The following is a 14,553-nucleotide window of genomic DNA, read 5'->3' as shown; positions in this document are numbered from 1 at the left end:
CTTCCACCTTTTTCTCTCTCCCTACAGGGATCGTCAGTGGAAGTTCATAATGTGTCGGATGACAGACTATGACTGTGAATTTGAAAATGTTTAGAATGTCACATAGCAAAGCTGGCTGGAGAGACAAGGAACTGGGGGGAATTCAAAGCATATCTATTCATCAGCAGACCAGCAGGAGCTCCAGCAGAAGGAACTGGTCTTCTCTCTTTCCCTTTCTGAGTGTTACTGCTACATCAGCCTATTTGGTCTTTCTGCCTAATACCACCATTCTAATTAAACCCATAGATTTCATTAACTCTTCTTGCTCATTGTTGATGCTTTGGTTGGAGACCATCTTATATGTCTGCTAATGGCTTCCTGTATTATATCATGTATGCATTACAGCTGTTCCCTATGCTATTTTTTATGAGTCTATTTTTATGGAGGACCTGCCATTATCTGCGAACAATTAATATTAAGAACTATAGCATAAGCAGAAAGAAGGGGCAGAGGGTTCTAGGTGGGGGAAGATAAAGATCATATCCAATCATCATCTAGTTGAATCAAACTTTTCCCCATCTTTCTCTCCTAACTAAGAATGTCTTCTTGCCATGTTGCACCACAATGGGGTATTTGAATTGTGTGCTGTGGTAGTGATGAGGATAGAAAGGAAATCAGGGGAGGCTCAGGGGTTTGAATAGAGAAAATAATAATAATTCCTGTCTTTGGGAGAAAGAGATGAATTATTATGCCTGATAAAAATGGTGTGTGTGTGTGTGTGTGTGTGAAAAGAACAAATGGGAATCAGACTTGGGGGATAAAAAAAATATAGTTGATTAAGATAACATACAGGGAAAAGATCAAAGCGAGAACTTGACAATTGTGATCAGCTAGGAATTCTGGGGTGACAAGCAAGGGAGTTCTTATCACCATCAGTACTTGAGGTCATCCCACTAAAGTTCTGTTTTGGAAAGATGGAAGGAGAGAGGACATAGAAAGGCACATAGGAGATATTTCTTAGGATAGCTGCCTTACTAAGCTGGTTCTCTGAGAAATGCTTCTCTTGTAAGAAGGCATTCGTGTGCCCTTATTTGTGGTTGGAAAATGGGCCTTGGGAACAGGACCATTTCTCTATATAGCACAGGATTTTTTGACAAACGATAATCATAGATGTGGGAAACGTTATAATTTCTCTACCTCCATCCCAACCCCACCTCAAGTCATCTTTGGTATCTATCACTTGGTACAATGATATAAACCATAAACAGAATAAACAAATTACTAAATAAAAAAATTCACTATTTTGCAACTAGTCAGTTTTTTCCCTTTTCTCAAATCTCCTTCTTCCCAGTCTTATTTAATTCATTCTTTTTTCCAATTTAACTCTTTCTTTTTGGCATCTTTCTCCACTTTATCCAATGGTCTTTCCTCTTTCTTTTGCCAGGGAGTCATTATTTTTATTATTTTTTTTTTGTCTTGTACTGTTCTTTCTGTTTTCTCTTTCCAAAAGATTCCAGAAGCAAAATGGAAGCAACAGCAAAACCAGAGAAATCTGTCATCATTCTATGTGCCCTCTATAAAAGAAAATATTGAGGTTCTGATCAGACTTTCAGAGAAGCCTGAAAAATTCAATTTACATGGAGACTCACAGGGAAAGCTCTGACAAAACTTGTTTATTAGTTAGTAAGAATGTAAGCTCCCTGAGGGCAGGAACTTTCACATTTGTAGCCATATTGTATAATCATTATACTAATTATTAATAATAATAGTTACCTTTTTGCATCCTAAGGTTTGCAAGAATTTTATATCTGTTAAAACATTTGATTCTCTATATTATCTAACATAGTGGGTACTTAATAAATGCTTATTGAATTATTAATCATTAATATTAATTAAATGTCTGATTAGTTATAACTTTAGGCTTACAGGGTTTCAACTGTGGCATCTTTTTAGAATGAACCAGAGTAAGCAAGAAAAAGGATACTCTTTTTTCTTGCTTAAAGAGTATCCTAATTTATCTAACTCCTGAACAGGGACTTTTCTATCTTCCTTCCCTTTCTTCCTGCTGGAGATTTTAATTTGCAACAAAGGGACTCGGTGTGTTGTCCTTCACAAAAGAAACCATTAATATTTCAGACACTGCAGCACGGGTTCAGTCCCAGATCCAGGGTGGAGGATGGGAGGGACCCAGCTGGATACTGCGACAAATACTACTTACTGATTGGCTGACTAGACAGTCCCCATGAAAAGGCAAGGTTAATGAAAAATGCTGAAGCACACAGCTGGAGAGAGGCTGGCAGAGCTTGTATGAGAACATCATGGTAAGAAAGGACAGATAAAGTCCCATGATGAGAGGTGCCAAATAGAGTAAAGGGGGAAATGCCTTCCTGAAGTATGATAGCTGGTCTGCAAAGAGAGTGATGAAGGTAAGCTACGAATCAACTGACTACCTGGTTTGGGGCCAAGTAGTTTATGCCCTTTGTTATAAATCCACCTCAACAAATAACTAATGAATGCTTAATGTGAGCTGAAGCCATTTTGCTAAGTGCTTGCTGGTCCCTGTTGCTTGCTGGAGTACTGGTGTCCAGAAGTGAACTATGAGTCTGGAAGTCAGGAGACCTGGGTTCTAAATTTGAATCTTTCTGAACCAAGTTGTGTAGCCTTAGATAAACCCATCCTTTCTAGGTCAGATTTTTTTGCCATACTTTCTTCAATAGAGAAAAGTAAAGGGTTTCTGGACAATTAGAAGTAATTTGTAAACATTATTCCATGTAATAGCCTTCTGAGGTTGACCTATGATCTCATACCTCCACAAATCCAGAAATGAGCATTGAGTTCTTACTATGTACAAAGCCAGAGAGAAATGGCCTAGGAAGAGATAAACCAAAAATCAGTCAGGAAGGTCTGGATTCAAGTCTTGCTTCTGACACACACTGACTGTAGGACCTTAAAAAAGTCATTTAACATTCAATGTTCCTAAGCAATTTCTGAGATAAGGATTCCTAAGCTTTCTTTTTTAAAATTTCTTCTTTTTTCCCTCTTGGATTTCCTCTCAGAATAGCACTTTTTAAAAAATTGTGTGAAGTCCGGGTTAGCTTCCTGGAGGCTTTAGAGTCAGCCAGAGTCAGGATAAGCAAAAGTCCATGGTCTTTAGTGGGAGAAGTGAAGGGGATCAACAAAACTGCCACATACTCTCCATTGACCAATCTCCCTTCTCCTCTCCTCCTCCAAAGTGACTCTGTTTTGTCTTACTCCACCTCTAATCCCACCTATGATTGTCTGTGTACACCAAAAGATTGAGCCAGCATGGAATAGTGAGAAGGGCCATTTTCCAAGCATATGCTAATAAAGTATTGTCCAATAGGTAATTAGCCTTAAGTGCATGGTTGTCTGATTCCAGTGCACCTATTCAGAGTTTAAGCCCTTTACAAAATTGTATTTTATTTTTTCAAATACATGCAAAAATAGTTTTCAGTATCTACCTTTGCAAAACATTGTGTTCCAAATATTTCTCTCTTTCATCCTCCAAGACAGCAATCTTATATATGTTAAACATGCAGTTTTTTAAAATATGTTTTCATAATTGTCATGCTGTGAAAGAAAAATTTAAAAAATCAGGTCAAAAGGGAAAAAAATTACAAGAGAAAACAAACAAGTAAACAAAGCACAACAAAAAGGTAAAAAATACTATGCTTTGATCCACAGAATAACACTTTTAAATGAATATTATAAAATACAAAGGAGTATAAAGAAAACCAATTTAAATTAAATACATTTATCAAAATGTGCTGCTTAAGTTTTTTATAAGACATCTCCTCCATTAAGCTGTATGCTTCTCAAAGGTAGAGAATGTCTTTTAATTTTCTTTGAATTCCCAGAATTCAGCACAGTGCCTGGCACACAGCAAGCACTCCTTGTTAGGAATTTGTTAAGGAGTTCACAGACCCCAGATTAAAAATCTCTGTTGTAAGATTATGCTGCATATTTCTGATATGACAAAGAAAATTTCCACACAAGTTCTCTTCTAAAATGAAATTATAGGACTTCCTGTCACTCCCAGATGAGCAAAAGCACTATTGTAAACACTAATAACATAAAGATAAAAGATACTGCAATACCAGCTCTAAAAGAAATTGCAGTCTATTGATTTACAAATAATGAAATTGGGCCCAAAGGGTTCAGCAGTTTAATGGCTAGAAGGGTCTCAACCCCAACTGAGGGACAACTGCCACCATCCTTAATGAAATTAAGACAGAATGGGTGTGAAGAAAAAGACAGCAACAGAGGAAGTATACTCTTTCCCTTCAGTATTTCTCTTGTAAACTGTGTGGACTATACAAAAAAAAAAAAAAATGACTCCTGCAGTTCTCGCTTTTCCTCTTAAAAGGAAATAATTCAATTATTTAGTGGGTGTCTTGGCTCCAAACTGTGCCAATCACTGCAGAAAAGCAAAAGAATTTTCAAGCACTATTTTCACTGCTGATGAACTTAAGAGTCTACTTGAGAAGGCAGGCTTGCATGAACTAATTGGAGAACAATATAGTACCATTAATATTGTACTTCTTGTGATAGTAGCTACATGCATAGGAGGTAAAACTTCTCCTTATCTCATAGATATCCTCATCCCTGGACAAGTTAAAGAGTATGTAGTGTGTCTAAGCATCTCTTTCTCACCCCTTTTCGAAAGGGTACTTTAATTCCTGCAGAAAGAAAAGGAGACGTTTTGTGCCAGAGCCTGGCCATTTTGCTCATCTCAGAAAGAGGGAATGCCAGGCTATAGTTATACCAAGATGCTCCCTTAAATATTCTTAGTTTAGGAGAAATAATTTTAAGATTCAAGCAAAAAGGTATGGCTATTCATTAATGGGAAAAATAAATGGGGAAAGAAACAGACTATATCCAAGGCTTGATCCCTTTCCCATCAGATGCCTATTCTACAATGAACAAATATAGTAAACAGCAAAGAAACCCATTTATCAAAGTCAATGGCAAAATTGAAATCAAAGAAAGGATACATAGGGGAATATAGACCAGTCAGTAAATATTGAAGGAGCTCTCTCATTGGGAGCAAGATAGCTCAGTTCAACCAAGAGAGATTATCTTAGATCTTACCCAAAGGGAAAACTCTTCCAAGGTCTCATATATCAAGTTGGGGTTAGGAATATGACAGAGATCTCCTGCTCCTCTCATGTCCAATTTTTTTCCTTCAATTTTTTTGCTCCTTGCAGTGATATTGAACATCTGACTCAAAGCTAGAAGCTAGAAAATCTTGGAATTTCTCTCCTCTTTTGTTCTCATCAACTCTAGACTATTCTTCACAGAGGTGCCAGACATTGATTTCCACCGGTGATGAAAGAATCAGAGTGTCAGGACTTGAGTTAATATATATATATATATATATATATATATATATATATATATATATATATATATATAAAATTCTAATTAGGCTTTGTTGTTGTTGTTCAGTCATTTCAGTCATGTCTAACTTTTCATGACCCTATATGGGGTTTCCTTGGCAAAGATAGTGCAATGGTTTGACATTTCCTTCTCCAGCTTCAGCAATATGTAAATATATTGCTAGCCTAGGAGAGGATTGAGGCAATTTAGGTGAGGAGATTGATTAGATAATCATTGGGTTGAAGGTTTGTGACTCTGAAGGGTTAGGGGTAATAATGAAAAGAAAGTAGAAATGATGGAGGGTTGGAAATCTGGGGAAAAAAATATGTCACCTCTCAGAGAAATTGGATGGAGGAAAGGAGTGGTTATTGGAAAAATTTTGAAACTGAAGATTAGAGAAAAAAATTGGCTTATTGGAGTAACTGAACATGAGTTATATGTCCAGGAAAGAGAAAAACTAGCTGAGAGAAATAGAACTTGGATAGATAAAAGGTGTGAGTATTGGAAAAACTTTGAAAACTGGAAAACAGAGTAGAAGTGGGCATCTTGGGGTAACTGAACAAAAGCTATATGCCCAGGGAAGAGAAGGGCCTAGTTTCTTTGATTTCTCCCAGAGAAATTCCTGGGAGTTAGAAACCAGAAGAAATGAATACTGTGGCAGGCAGGATTTGCATGACTGAAAACAATAATATTGCATTTAAACTAATAGGTAGAACTGGAAAATACTTGTAAAGGACTTTGGGTCTATGTGGGATGAACAGAGTGAAGAATATGGGCCATGGGAATATGACTTTAAATTATACCCTAATTGTGACTTGAGACTTTATAATAACAAATTGAGCTGTAGCTAAAAAGCTGCAGTTGTTAGTCCGTCCCCCCTCCCAGTTTCCCATTACTTCTGTAGCATTTAATTTTTTCTTTTGTTTCTGGGATAGATTTCTGTTTTTAGAATGTAAACTTGGACTCACCCAAACAATGGAAGAAGAAGCGAGGATTTCCACTTTCAGGCCATTCAATCTTGTGTTTTGCAGTTTTTGCTTTGCACTCCTTTACTAACAAACACCTTGTCAGATGCAAGATGCCCTTTCTCTAGAGATCATAATAAACTCCTTTTTTGCTTTTTCTTAATATGAAAATGTTTGATTGTTTTTGTGGTCAATATTGTTCCACAGAGATTCTCAATGATTAAGAGGGCTAAAAGACAGATAACTTTAACTTGAACCAAGAGTATAAGAAAGAGTAGAACTAAATATAATAGATCTTAGAATTGAATTTTAACTATGTAAAAAGGACAAAAGACTCGTAGCATCAGGGCTAAAGGTATGAGTCAGCCCAATATAAACTGGAACTTGTAAGAGTTTGGTTAATAAATTATTTAGTTCATGTAATGAAAGGCTGATCCAAAAAACCCTGTTTGAAGCATGTACCTCCAGTCTCCTCTTAAATATAGTACTTTTTCACTCTTACTGGTTGGCTAAGGCTGTGTTTGCTGAAGAATAAGAAAGAAGGGAAAGAAGTATAAAGGGAAAGGTCATAGATCTTAGCGCTCTCTTTGGAAGAGAACATCCTCTTATCCATTACTGGGGAATTAGCAATAGCAATGCCAAAACACCCATCTGATTACGTTCTGGGCCCAACGCATCAATGTACTGTAAGACTTCAGTGAAAAGAGAAAGCTAAATAGAAGCTGGAACAATCATTATGATCTCTGTTGCTATTGCTGCTGCTACTACTACTACTACTATTACTATTTTAAACAGCTGTCATATTCTTAATGGGCTTGATTATTTATGATTGAATTGGCTGGGTAATCTAGACAAGCAATCTATCTGCCAATTAACTTATGTAAAAAAAATTTAAATCAGTCATTTGATAGATGTGGACTAATGTTGGCATTGTGATTTAAGGTAAATTTCTGCTCGAATATGAGTTGGATTCAATTAAGGGTTATTAACCCAGCTTCTTGGTTGGCAGTATCCCATACCTGGAATGGCGTTCTTCCTCATTTCCACCTCCTGGCTTCCCTGGCTTTCTTCAAGTCCCAGCTAAGAACCTATCTTCTACAGGAACCTTTCTTAGCTCCTCTTACTAGTAGTGCCTTCCCTCCGTTAATTATCACCTAGTAATCCTGCATAGAGCTTGTTTAAACACAGTTGCTTGCATTGGAATAGAAATTCTTTGAGAACTGGGACTGACTTATGTTGTTCTTTGTATTCACCATCATTTATCATAGTATCTGGCACATAGTAGGTGCTTGATAAATGTTTATTAGCTGACTGTTAATAGATTCCGTGAGGTCCAAAAACTTGAAAGGAGAAAAATTTTTGATTTTCAATAAACTTTAACTAAAATTTAGCATTTTTCTGAATAGTAAACATAGACAACAGATACAATTTTGAGAAGGGGCCCATGGGCTTCACCATATTCTATGACACAAACAAGAATAAGAACCCTAGACTAGGTAATCTCTGAATTCTCCTCTAACTCTGAAGTTATAAAATACTATCAATGGATTCAATCTTAAAAAAAAAAAACTTCCCAATTTCATGTGTGTAGACACATCCCAATAATGATGATATTGAGAAATATTCTGCAGATGAATCCTTATATGTTTGGATATATATATTGAATATTCCAATATGATAGGAATTGGGTTTTCTCTTCTTAAGATGATTTAAGATACTCATTTCTCACATTGTAAAATGAGTTATTGAGCTCACTAACAGGTATCAGGGGAAATTGGAATTTGAGCTATGATGAGGGCCAAGGATCTAATGTAATCTTTTATGGTCTTTGGTCTTTGCTTTTCTCAGTGCTGCTTCCAATTACAATCAGATGCTTTGGAAAGGAAGAGGAGAGGTCAGACTTCTGGGTAGAAAGTTTGCATTTGTAACCACCTATTTTCCCTGAATCCTAATGCAGCAATTGGGCCATTCTAAGGAAAATATAATTTAGAAATAGAGTGATCAAGGGCCCAGCTCCTCCCCCTCCAGGCTAGAGTTATCATAGAACCATATACATCAAAGTTATCAAAGCTCAGAAAATACAAACATACACCTGCTAAGCAGCCCAGTTCTGGGATTGTGTTCCAGGGGAAAAGGTAAGCAGATGGTGACTCCATGGAAAGAGAAGAGATCATTAAACTGGGGCTATCATTTAAATGTCTGCAGGCTGGGTCCTTATTTAATATGCAGAATGACCTGCTCTCTTCTGAGTCACTCCTGCACACAACAGGAAATTTAACAACTGTCAAGCCTAACATCTGGCCACATGGGAAATGGATGTGTTAAGGAGATACCAAGGAAGCAGGCAAAGACATGAGAGAAAATCAAATCTCAGGAGGTAGAGGCAACACTCTTCCTTTCCCATTATACAAAGAAACTCCCCTTATTCTCTGTCATGGGGGATGTTTATACTTAAAAAAAAAAAAAAAAAAAAAAAAACTTCCTTCAAAGCTTTTCAGAAAGCAAATACACTGAGATAAATAATTATCCTGCTCCATAGTTCAAACCATGGCACACTCCTTCCTCAGAAATTCTCAGTGATCCCCTATTGCCTACAAGATAAAATATAAACTCTTTTAAGGCACTCAACAATTTGGCCCCAATCTACCTTTCCAACATTATGTGAAACTATTCCCTTCGTGTATTTCATATAGTGATCAAAATGACCTACTGGTTGTTCACCATTCTCATCCTTTTTAGTCTCATGTATTCCTACAGACCATCTCCTATGCCTAGACAATATTTCCTCATGGGAGTCATTTTATTCTCTAAAACTGTTCCTAATATTCCTTCTCTATTTAATGGCCATTTAATTAATCACTCCTCTTGAAAATTTAGGAATCAACTTTAAATCTTCCTCTACCTCACTTCTCTTCTAATAAGTTGACAAATTTATCCAATTATACCTCCAAAAAATCTCTTCAAACATTACCTATTCTAGATATTTTAAATTCATTCTGTCATTCATTGTTCCTTCCTTCCTTCCTTCCTTCCTTCCTTCCTTCCTTCCTTCCTTCCTTCCTTCCTTTCTTCCTCCCTCCCTCCCTCTCTCCTTTCTTCTTTCCCTTCCTTTCTTCCTCCTCTCCTTCCCTTTCCTCCCTCCCTCCCTTCCTCTTTCCCTTCCATTCTTTCTTCCCCCTTCCCTCCCCTTCCTCCCATTTTCCCTTCCTTTCTCCCTTCCTTCCTTCCTTCCTTCCTTCCTTCCTTTCTTCCTTCCTCTTTCTCTCTGTCTTCTACTTACTTTCTTCCCTCCCTCCTTTTCTCTCTCCATTCCTTCCTTCCCTTTCTCCTTCCTTCCCTTCCTTGCTTCTTTCCTATCTAGTGTATATATGTATGTGTTTGAATATATGTAAATGTATGTATATAAAAATATTTCATATATATGTACATATATATTTATATGTATATATATATTTCCTATTAGATTGAAAATCACTAGGGATAGAGTCTGCATCCTATATAATCTTTGTGTTTCCCTTATGTTCAATATGTTACAACATGTTTTATATACAAAGATGTGTTTTTAAATATGTTGAAACATTGTTGATGTCAAATAATGGATTTTGAATATGAATACATCAATATGTATTTCTTAAATTCTTATTATATTCTAGACACCATGTACCAGGGACAAGAGATGGAAAGTTCAAAATTTGACAGTTCTTGGCCTAAAGGAGTTTATATTTTATCAGAGAATAGAATATGTATACACATACACAGGATGCACATGCATATATAATATGCAAAAAAGTAAATAAAGGGTGAGTATTTGGTGGGATGAAACACTTTGCTATTATTGATAAAGAAAGACAATATTCATTCTGACTTCTTTTCTCTTAACCTGTAGCAATGGCTTCTTGTGTGGTTTGTTCCCAGAGCAGAAATAATTTGGTTCTCCATATATATTGTAGTGTAGGTAGTACTTATAAATAATGTTTCTGTCTCTCTGAGGCCGCTCTTTCTTTAACTGTTGGGCTGCAGTCAGACCTGGTGGGCATCTATTGTTGACAGACTCAGACATTGAACTAATTAGGCAGCATTCCATGGAAAAACGCTCTGGGAAATCAAACCTTCTCTGAGTCACCTAGCTGTCCTTTGTGGTTTCAGTAAGATGGTGCATATATTGGTTCTGCTGTGGGCTTCTGCATAAATGATACTGAAAACCTCTCAAAACATGGGACAATCCAGTCAAGAGTCAGAAAAGCTGAGATTCCTGGAGAAAAAAGTAATGTGAGGCAAATGGAGTACTATATACACAACCAAAACTTTGATTATCAAGTAGCTACTACATGCAGAGAGAGCACTATAGATAGGAAGAGAGGGAGGACAGATGGAGGAAAGAGGAAGGTAAAATGGTATGTAAATGAAAAGCTATAAAGGAAATAATATAGTGTTGTGCCACAGTTCTCTTTAACTGTCCTGACTCAGTTTTCCTGCACTAGTCCTGACTGAGTTCTATCTCAGTTTCCTTAACTGTTCTGCCTCATCTTCTTAGTTGTAAAACCCCACTCTGGTACATTAATACTGAGGACCATTTGCTCTAAAGTTATAACTTGTCAAAGACTCAAGATAAGGAGATCAGACTTCCACCCCTAACTCTTTCCATCCTCAAGAATTTACACTATCCCTCTAAAATATTCCAAGAGATAAGACTATCCAGGATACCTCATTGACATCTTTACTTCTGTTTATTCAGACATACTGACTCTGGCTTTTAGTAAGAATTTATGGCCTCCCCCCATCCTGACAGAGCCAGATGGGTCTGTGAAGAAGTTTTTCCACTTCTGTCCCCTTTTTTGTATGTAACTTCCCACTCTCAGTGTTCTGACTCCACCCCTATCTTGGTCTACCCCTGTAGCTGAGTCTTGTGGCTATATATGTCATTAAGAATTCACATTCATCACTGGCTACTTTGAGACGAGAGTCCTGTCCAGTCAATTATGCTCTCCAATTAATAAAATATTAAAAACTCTCTAATTTCTCTCCTGCCTCGGTTTCTCTGACATTACAATGGTAAGTACATTAGAGATGTAAACAAAAATAAACAACAGGAACTGTTAGACATTTGAGGAAGAAGATCCACATTAATCGGGGGACAGGATGGATTATGATGGAAATGAGCCATGTCTTAAAGAGGTCATGAGTTAGGCTTTGAAGGCTAGCTCAGAATTCAGCAGGTAAAAGTCATGGAGGACATCCCCAGAATGATAAATATGAAAAATCAGGAAAGTATAGGGTATGCATGGCAGATGGTAAGTAATTTATTGGGAGGGGGAAGTTAGTGCACAAAATATGGAGTGGGATAATGTTAGACAAGTCTGGAAAAGTAGAGCCATTCTAGATTGTAGAGAGCCTTTTGTTACATAAAAGAAGGGGAAATATATACTCAGGTATATGGAGAAATAAATTAAAAAGATACAAGATGTATTGGTAAGGGACCAGGGTCCATGAAATGACATGTTGAAGTTGAGAAAAAGACAGATTTGGGATCAGGAGGACCTTAGTTTCAATTCAGGCTCAGGCACTTAGTAGTTACAACTCTGGGCAAATCCCTTAACCCTTATTTGCCTCAATTTCCTTCTTTGTAAAATATAGATAAGAATTGAGTTAGTCTCTATCCTCAATTGTAAACATTTAAGTGCTATATAAATGCTAATTATTGCCAATTGTGATGAGGATGATTGTGTCTTCCTATATTAGAATGAAAGCTCTTGAGGATAGAAACTAACTTGTTTATTTGTATATATATTCCTAGGATTTTTAAAGTAAGGGAAGACTTTGGTATATAAGTAATAGAAAATGAGCCAGAAAATAGCAATAGATTGGAGTAGGGGATGGTATGATAATGGAAGTAATATTTTAGAGGAGAAAAAAAAGGATATTATTAACAGATGAAATAGCAATCAATGGCTCTGTGAAAGAACGATATTAAATAAAATCAGAAGATTGAAAAAATAAAAGAACATATAAGTTATCTTCCAACGAAAAACAACTAACTTGGGAAGCATATACATTGGTAGTTGGGCTATGAATTTGTCTAGCCACTTTGGAAACCAATTTAGAACTGTGTCCATATAGTAATTAAGTTCAAATATCATTTGATCTAACTATACCACCAATAAGTCTATACTCCAAGGAGATAAAAGAAAAAGGAAAAAATTAAATATATATATTTATCACAACTCTTTTTGTGGTGTCAAGGAACTGGAAACTAAGGACTATCCAATTTTGGAGAATGTCTGAACACATCAATTGAATGTGTGACTGTATCGGAATGCTTTTGAGCTGTAAGAAATGAAGAATGATATAGTTTTAGAGAAACCTAGGAAGACATATATAGACCAGAGTTAATTGAAGTGAGCAGAACTTGGTTAGCAACTTATGTTATAAAATCAATATTACAAAAATTAATAATTTTAGAAGATCTAAGAATGTAATATTATCGTCATAATTGCAGAAGAATGTTACCTGGCTTCTAATATAGAAGTGATAGATGAATATGCAGATAGTAATATACATTGTTACATAGAGTCAACATAGAAATTTAATTTGCTTTACTATATTTATTTATTTAAAAGATTTAGTTTTTCTTTTCTTCCATTGGGAGAATATTTTGTAGCAAAAAATATATATGATTGATAATTGGAAAACAATTTTAAAATAATCTTTACCACTTCATTTTTTTATGTATTTTCTCCTCTCTTGGTTTCTGTTAAAGGAAGGAAACAAGCATTTTTATTAAAGTCCTATTATCTGCCAGAACCTATGTTAAATGTTTTAAAATTATTTCATTTGATCTTACACAACCCTAAGAGATAGAAGGTATTATTATCCCATTTTGTAAGTGAAGAAATTAAGGCAGTCAGAGATAAGCATCTTGCCCAGCATCCTACTGCTGGTCTGAGGTTGGGCTGGAACTTAGGCACTTTCTGACTCCAGGAATGCTCTCTCTTTTGAACCAAACTATTATACAACTGTCCCAGTTTTCTTTTTTAACTAAGTGATCACACTTCAACCTTTTTTGCTGCACCATCATTCAATTCCTTCTTTATCATAAGTCTTTCTCACTTACCAGTTATGAACTATCATCTCTGTTTCCAATTGTAGATTGAAATAGCTCCCGAATCTTAGGTATCATTGCTATCAAAAAATTTGAATCCACACATCTTATTTTCTTTTCTGAACTTTAGTCATGCATCATCAAGTTGCTACTGGATATCTCCTCCAAAAAATAAGTCACTCTCAATGAATTAAATAATATAAATGTATTCCCTGGAATTAGAAGAGCTTGAATAATTCCCTGGAGATTGCTTAGAATGAAACACACATACTCACAATACAGGGGAGAGACAGAGCTAGCCACTGGCCACAGTAGAGTCAGAGTTCCTCAGCCAATGGCTAGCAAACATGTTCACTAGAATTATCTTGTACAGTCCCCTTTGATTCTGGGAAATAGAAAAGGGTAAGTATGATACAAGAAAGAAATAATGGGCTATGTAGTCACAGGGAGAAAAGCTGCTTCTGGATATGTAAGGGTTAGTTGTCTCATTGGCACATCTGGTTATTAATTGCTTTTGATAGGTGCTGCTATGGGGCTACAGTTGCAATTTTGATAGGTGCTGCTTTTGATAGGTGCTGCTATGGGGCTACAGTTGCAATTCAGAAGACCTGAGTTCACATTCTGATTAGATGTGTAAATCTAAGTAAATCTGTCTCCATTTCATCATTTATAATATGGGAACAACAAATGAACCTCCTTCCCACCAAGAATTGTTATGTAAATAAAACATATAATATTTGTAAACCATTTATTACTTTTTCCTTTGAAAACTGCTTGGTCATTTTCTTTGACCATATTAAAGAATTATTTGAATAAGAATATTTGTACACAAACACTACCACAACGATCAAGAATAGAATTTATAAGAATAAAATATAGGGCTAGTAATCATTGATCTTAGACAAAGTTAAACTTAAAGATTCTATCAAGAAAGAAATCAACATTATATGTCAGCCATACTCATATTGTTTTAAATATATGTTTACATATGGGTAAATGCGTGTGTGTGTATAAATATATATATATATATATATATATATATATATATATATATATATACATACAAAAGGTTTTGCAATTGTCAATGCTGAAAAATCACCCATGAGTATA

General features: G+C 35.9%; 1 protein-coding gene across 1 annotated transcript in view; it reads left to right on the top strand.

Annotated features, from left to right (window-relative positions):
* DPT (dermatopontin) overlaps positions 1 to 1,865 on the top strand; it is a 39,701-nt gene extending 37,836 nt beyond the window's left edge. Inside the window, exon 4 of the mRNA XM_003770521.3 lies at positions 28 to 1,865. Within this exon, the coding sequence (XP_003770569.1) occupies positions 28 to 94 (67 nt within the window). The 3' untranslated portion in view covers positions 95 to 1,865. The remainder of the gene's footprint in view (positions 1 to 27) is intronic.
* Positions 1,866 to 14,553: the final 12,688 nt, after the last annotated feature.

Source organism: Sarcophilus harrisii, chromosome 4, assembly GCF_902635505.1.
Source record: "Sarcophilus harrisii chromosome 4, mSarHar1.11, whole genome shotgun sequence".
In the NCBI taxonomy this organism is placed as follows: domain Eukaryota; kingdom Metazoa; phylum Chordata; class Mammalia; order Dasyuromorphia; family Dasyuridae; genus Sarcophilus; species Sarcophilus harrisii.
Note: the sequence above shows the minus strand (reverse complement) of the source record. Positions and strands in the feature narration are given on the sequence as shown.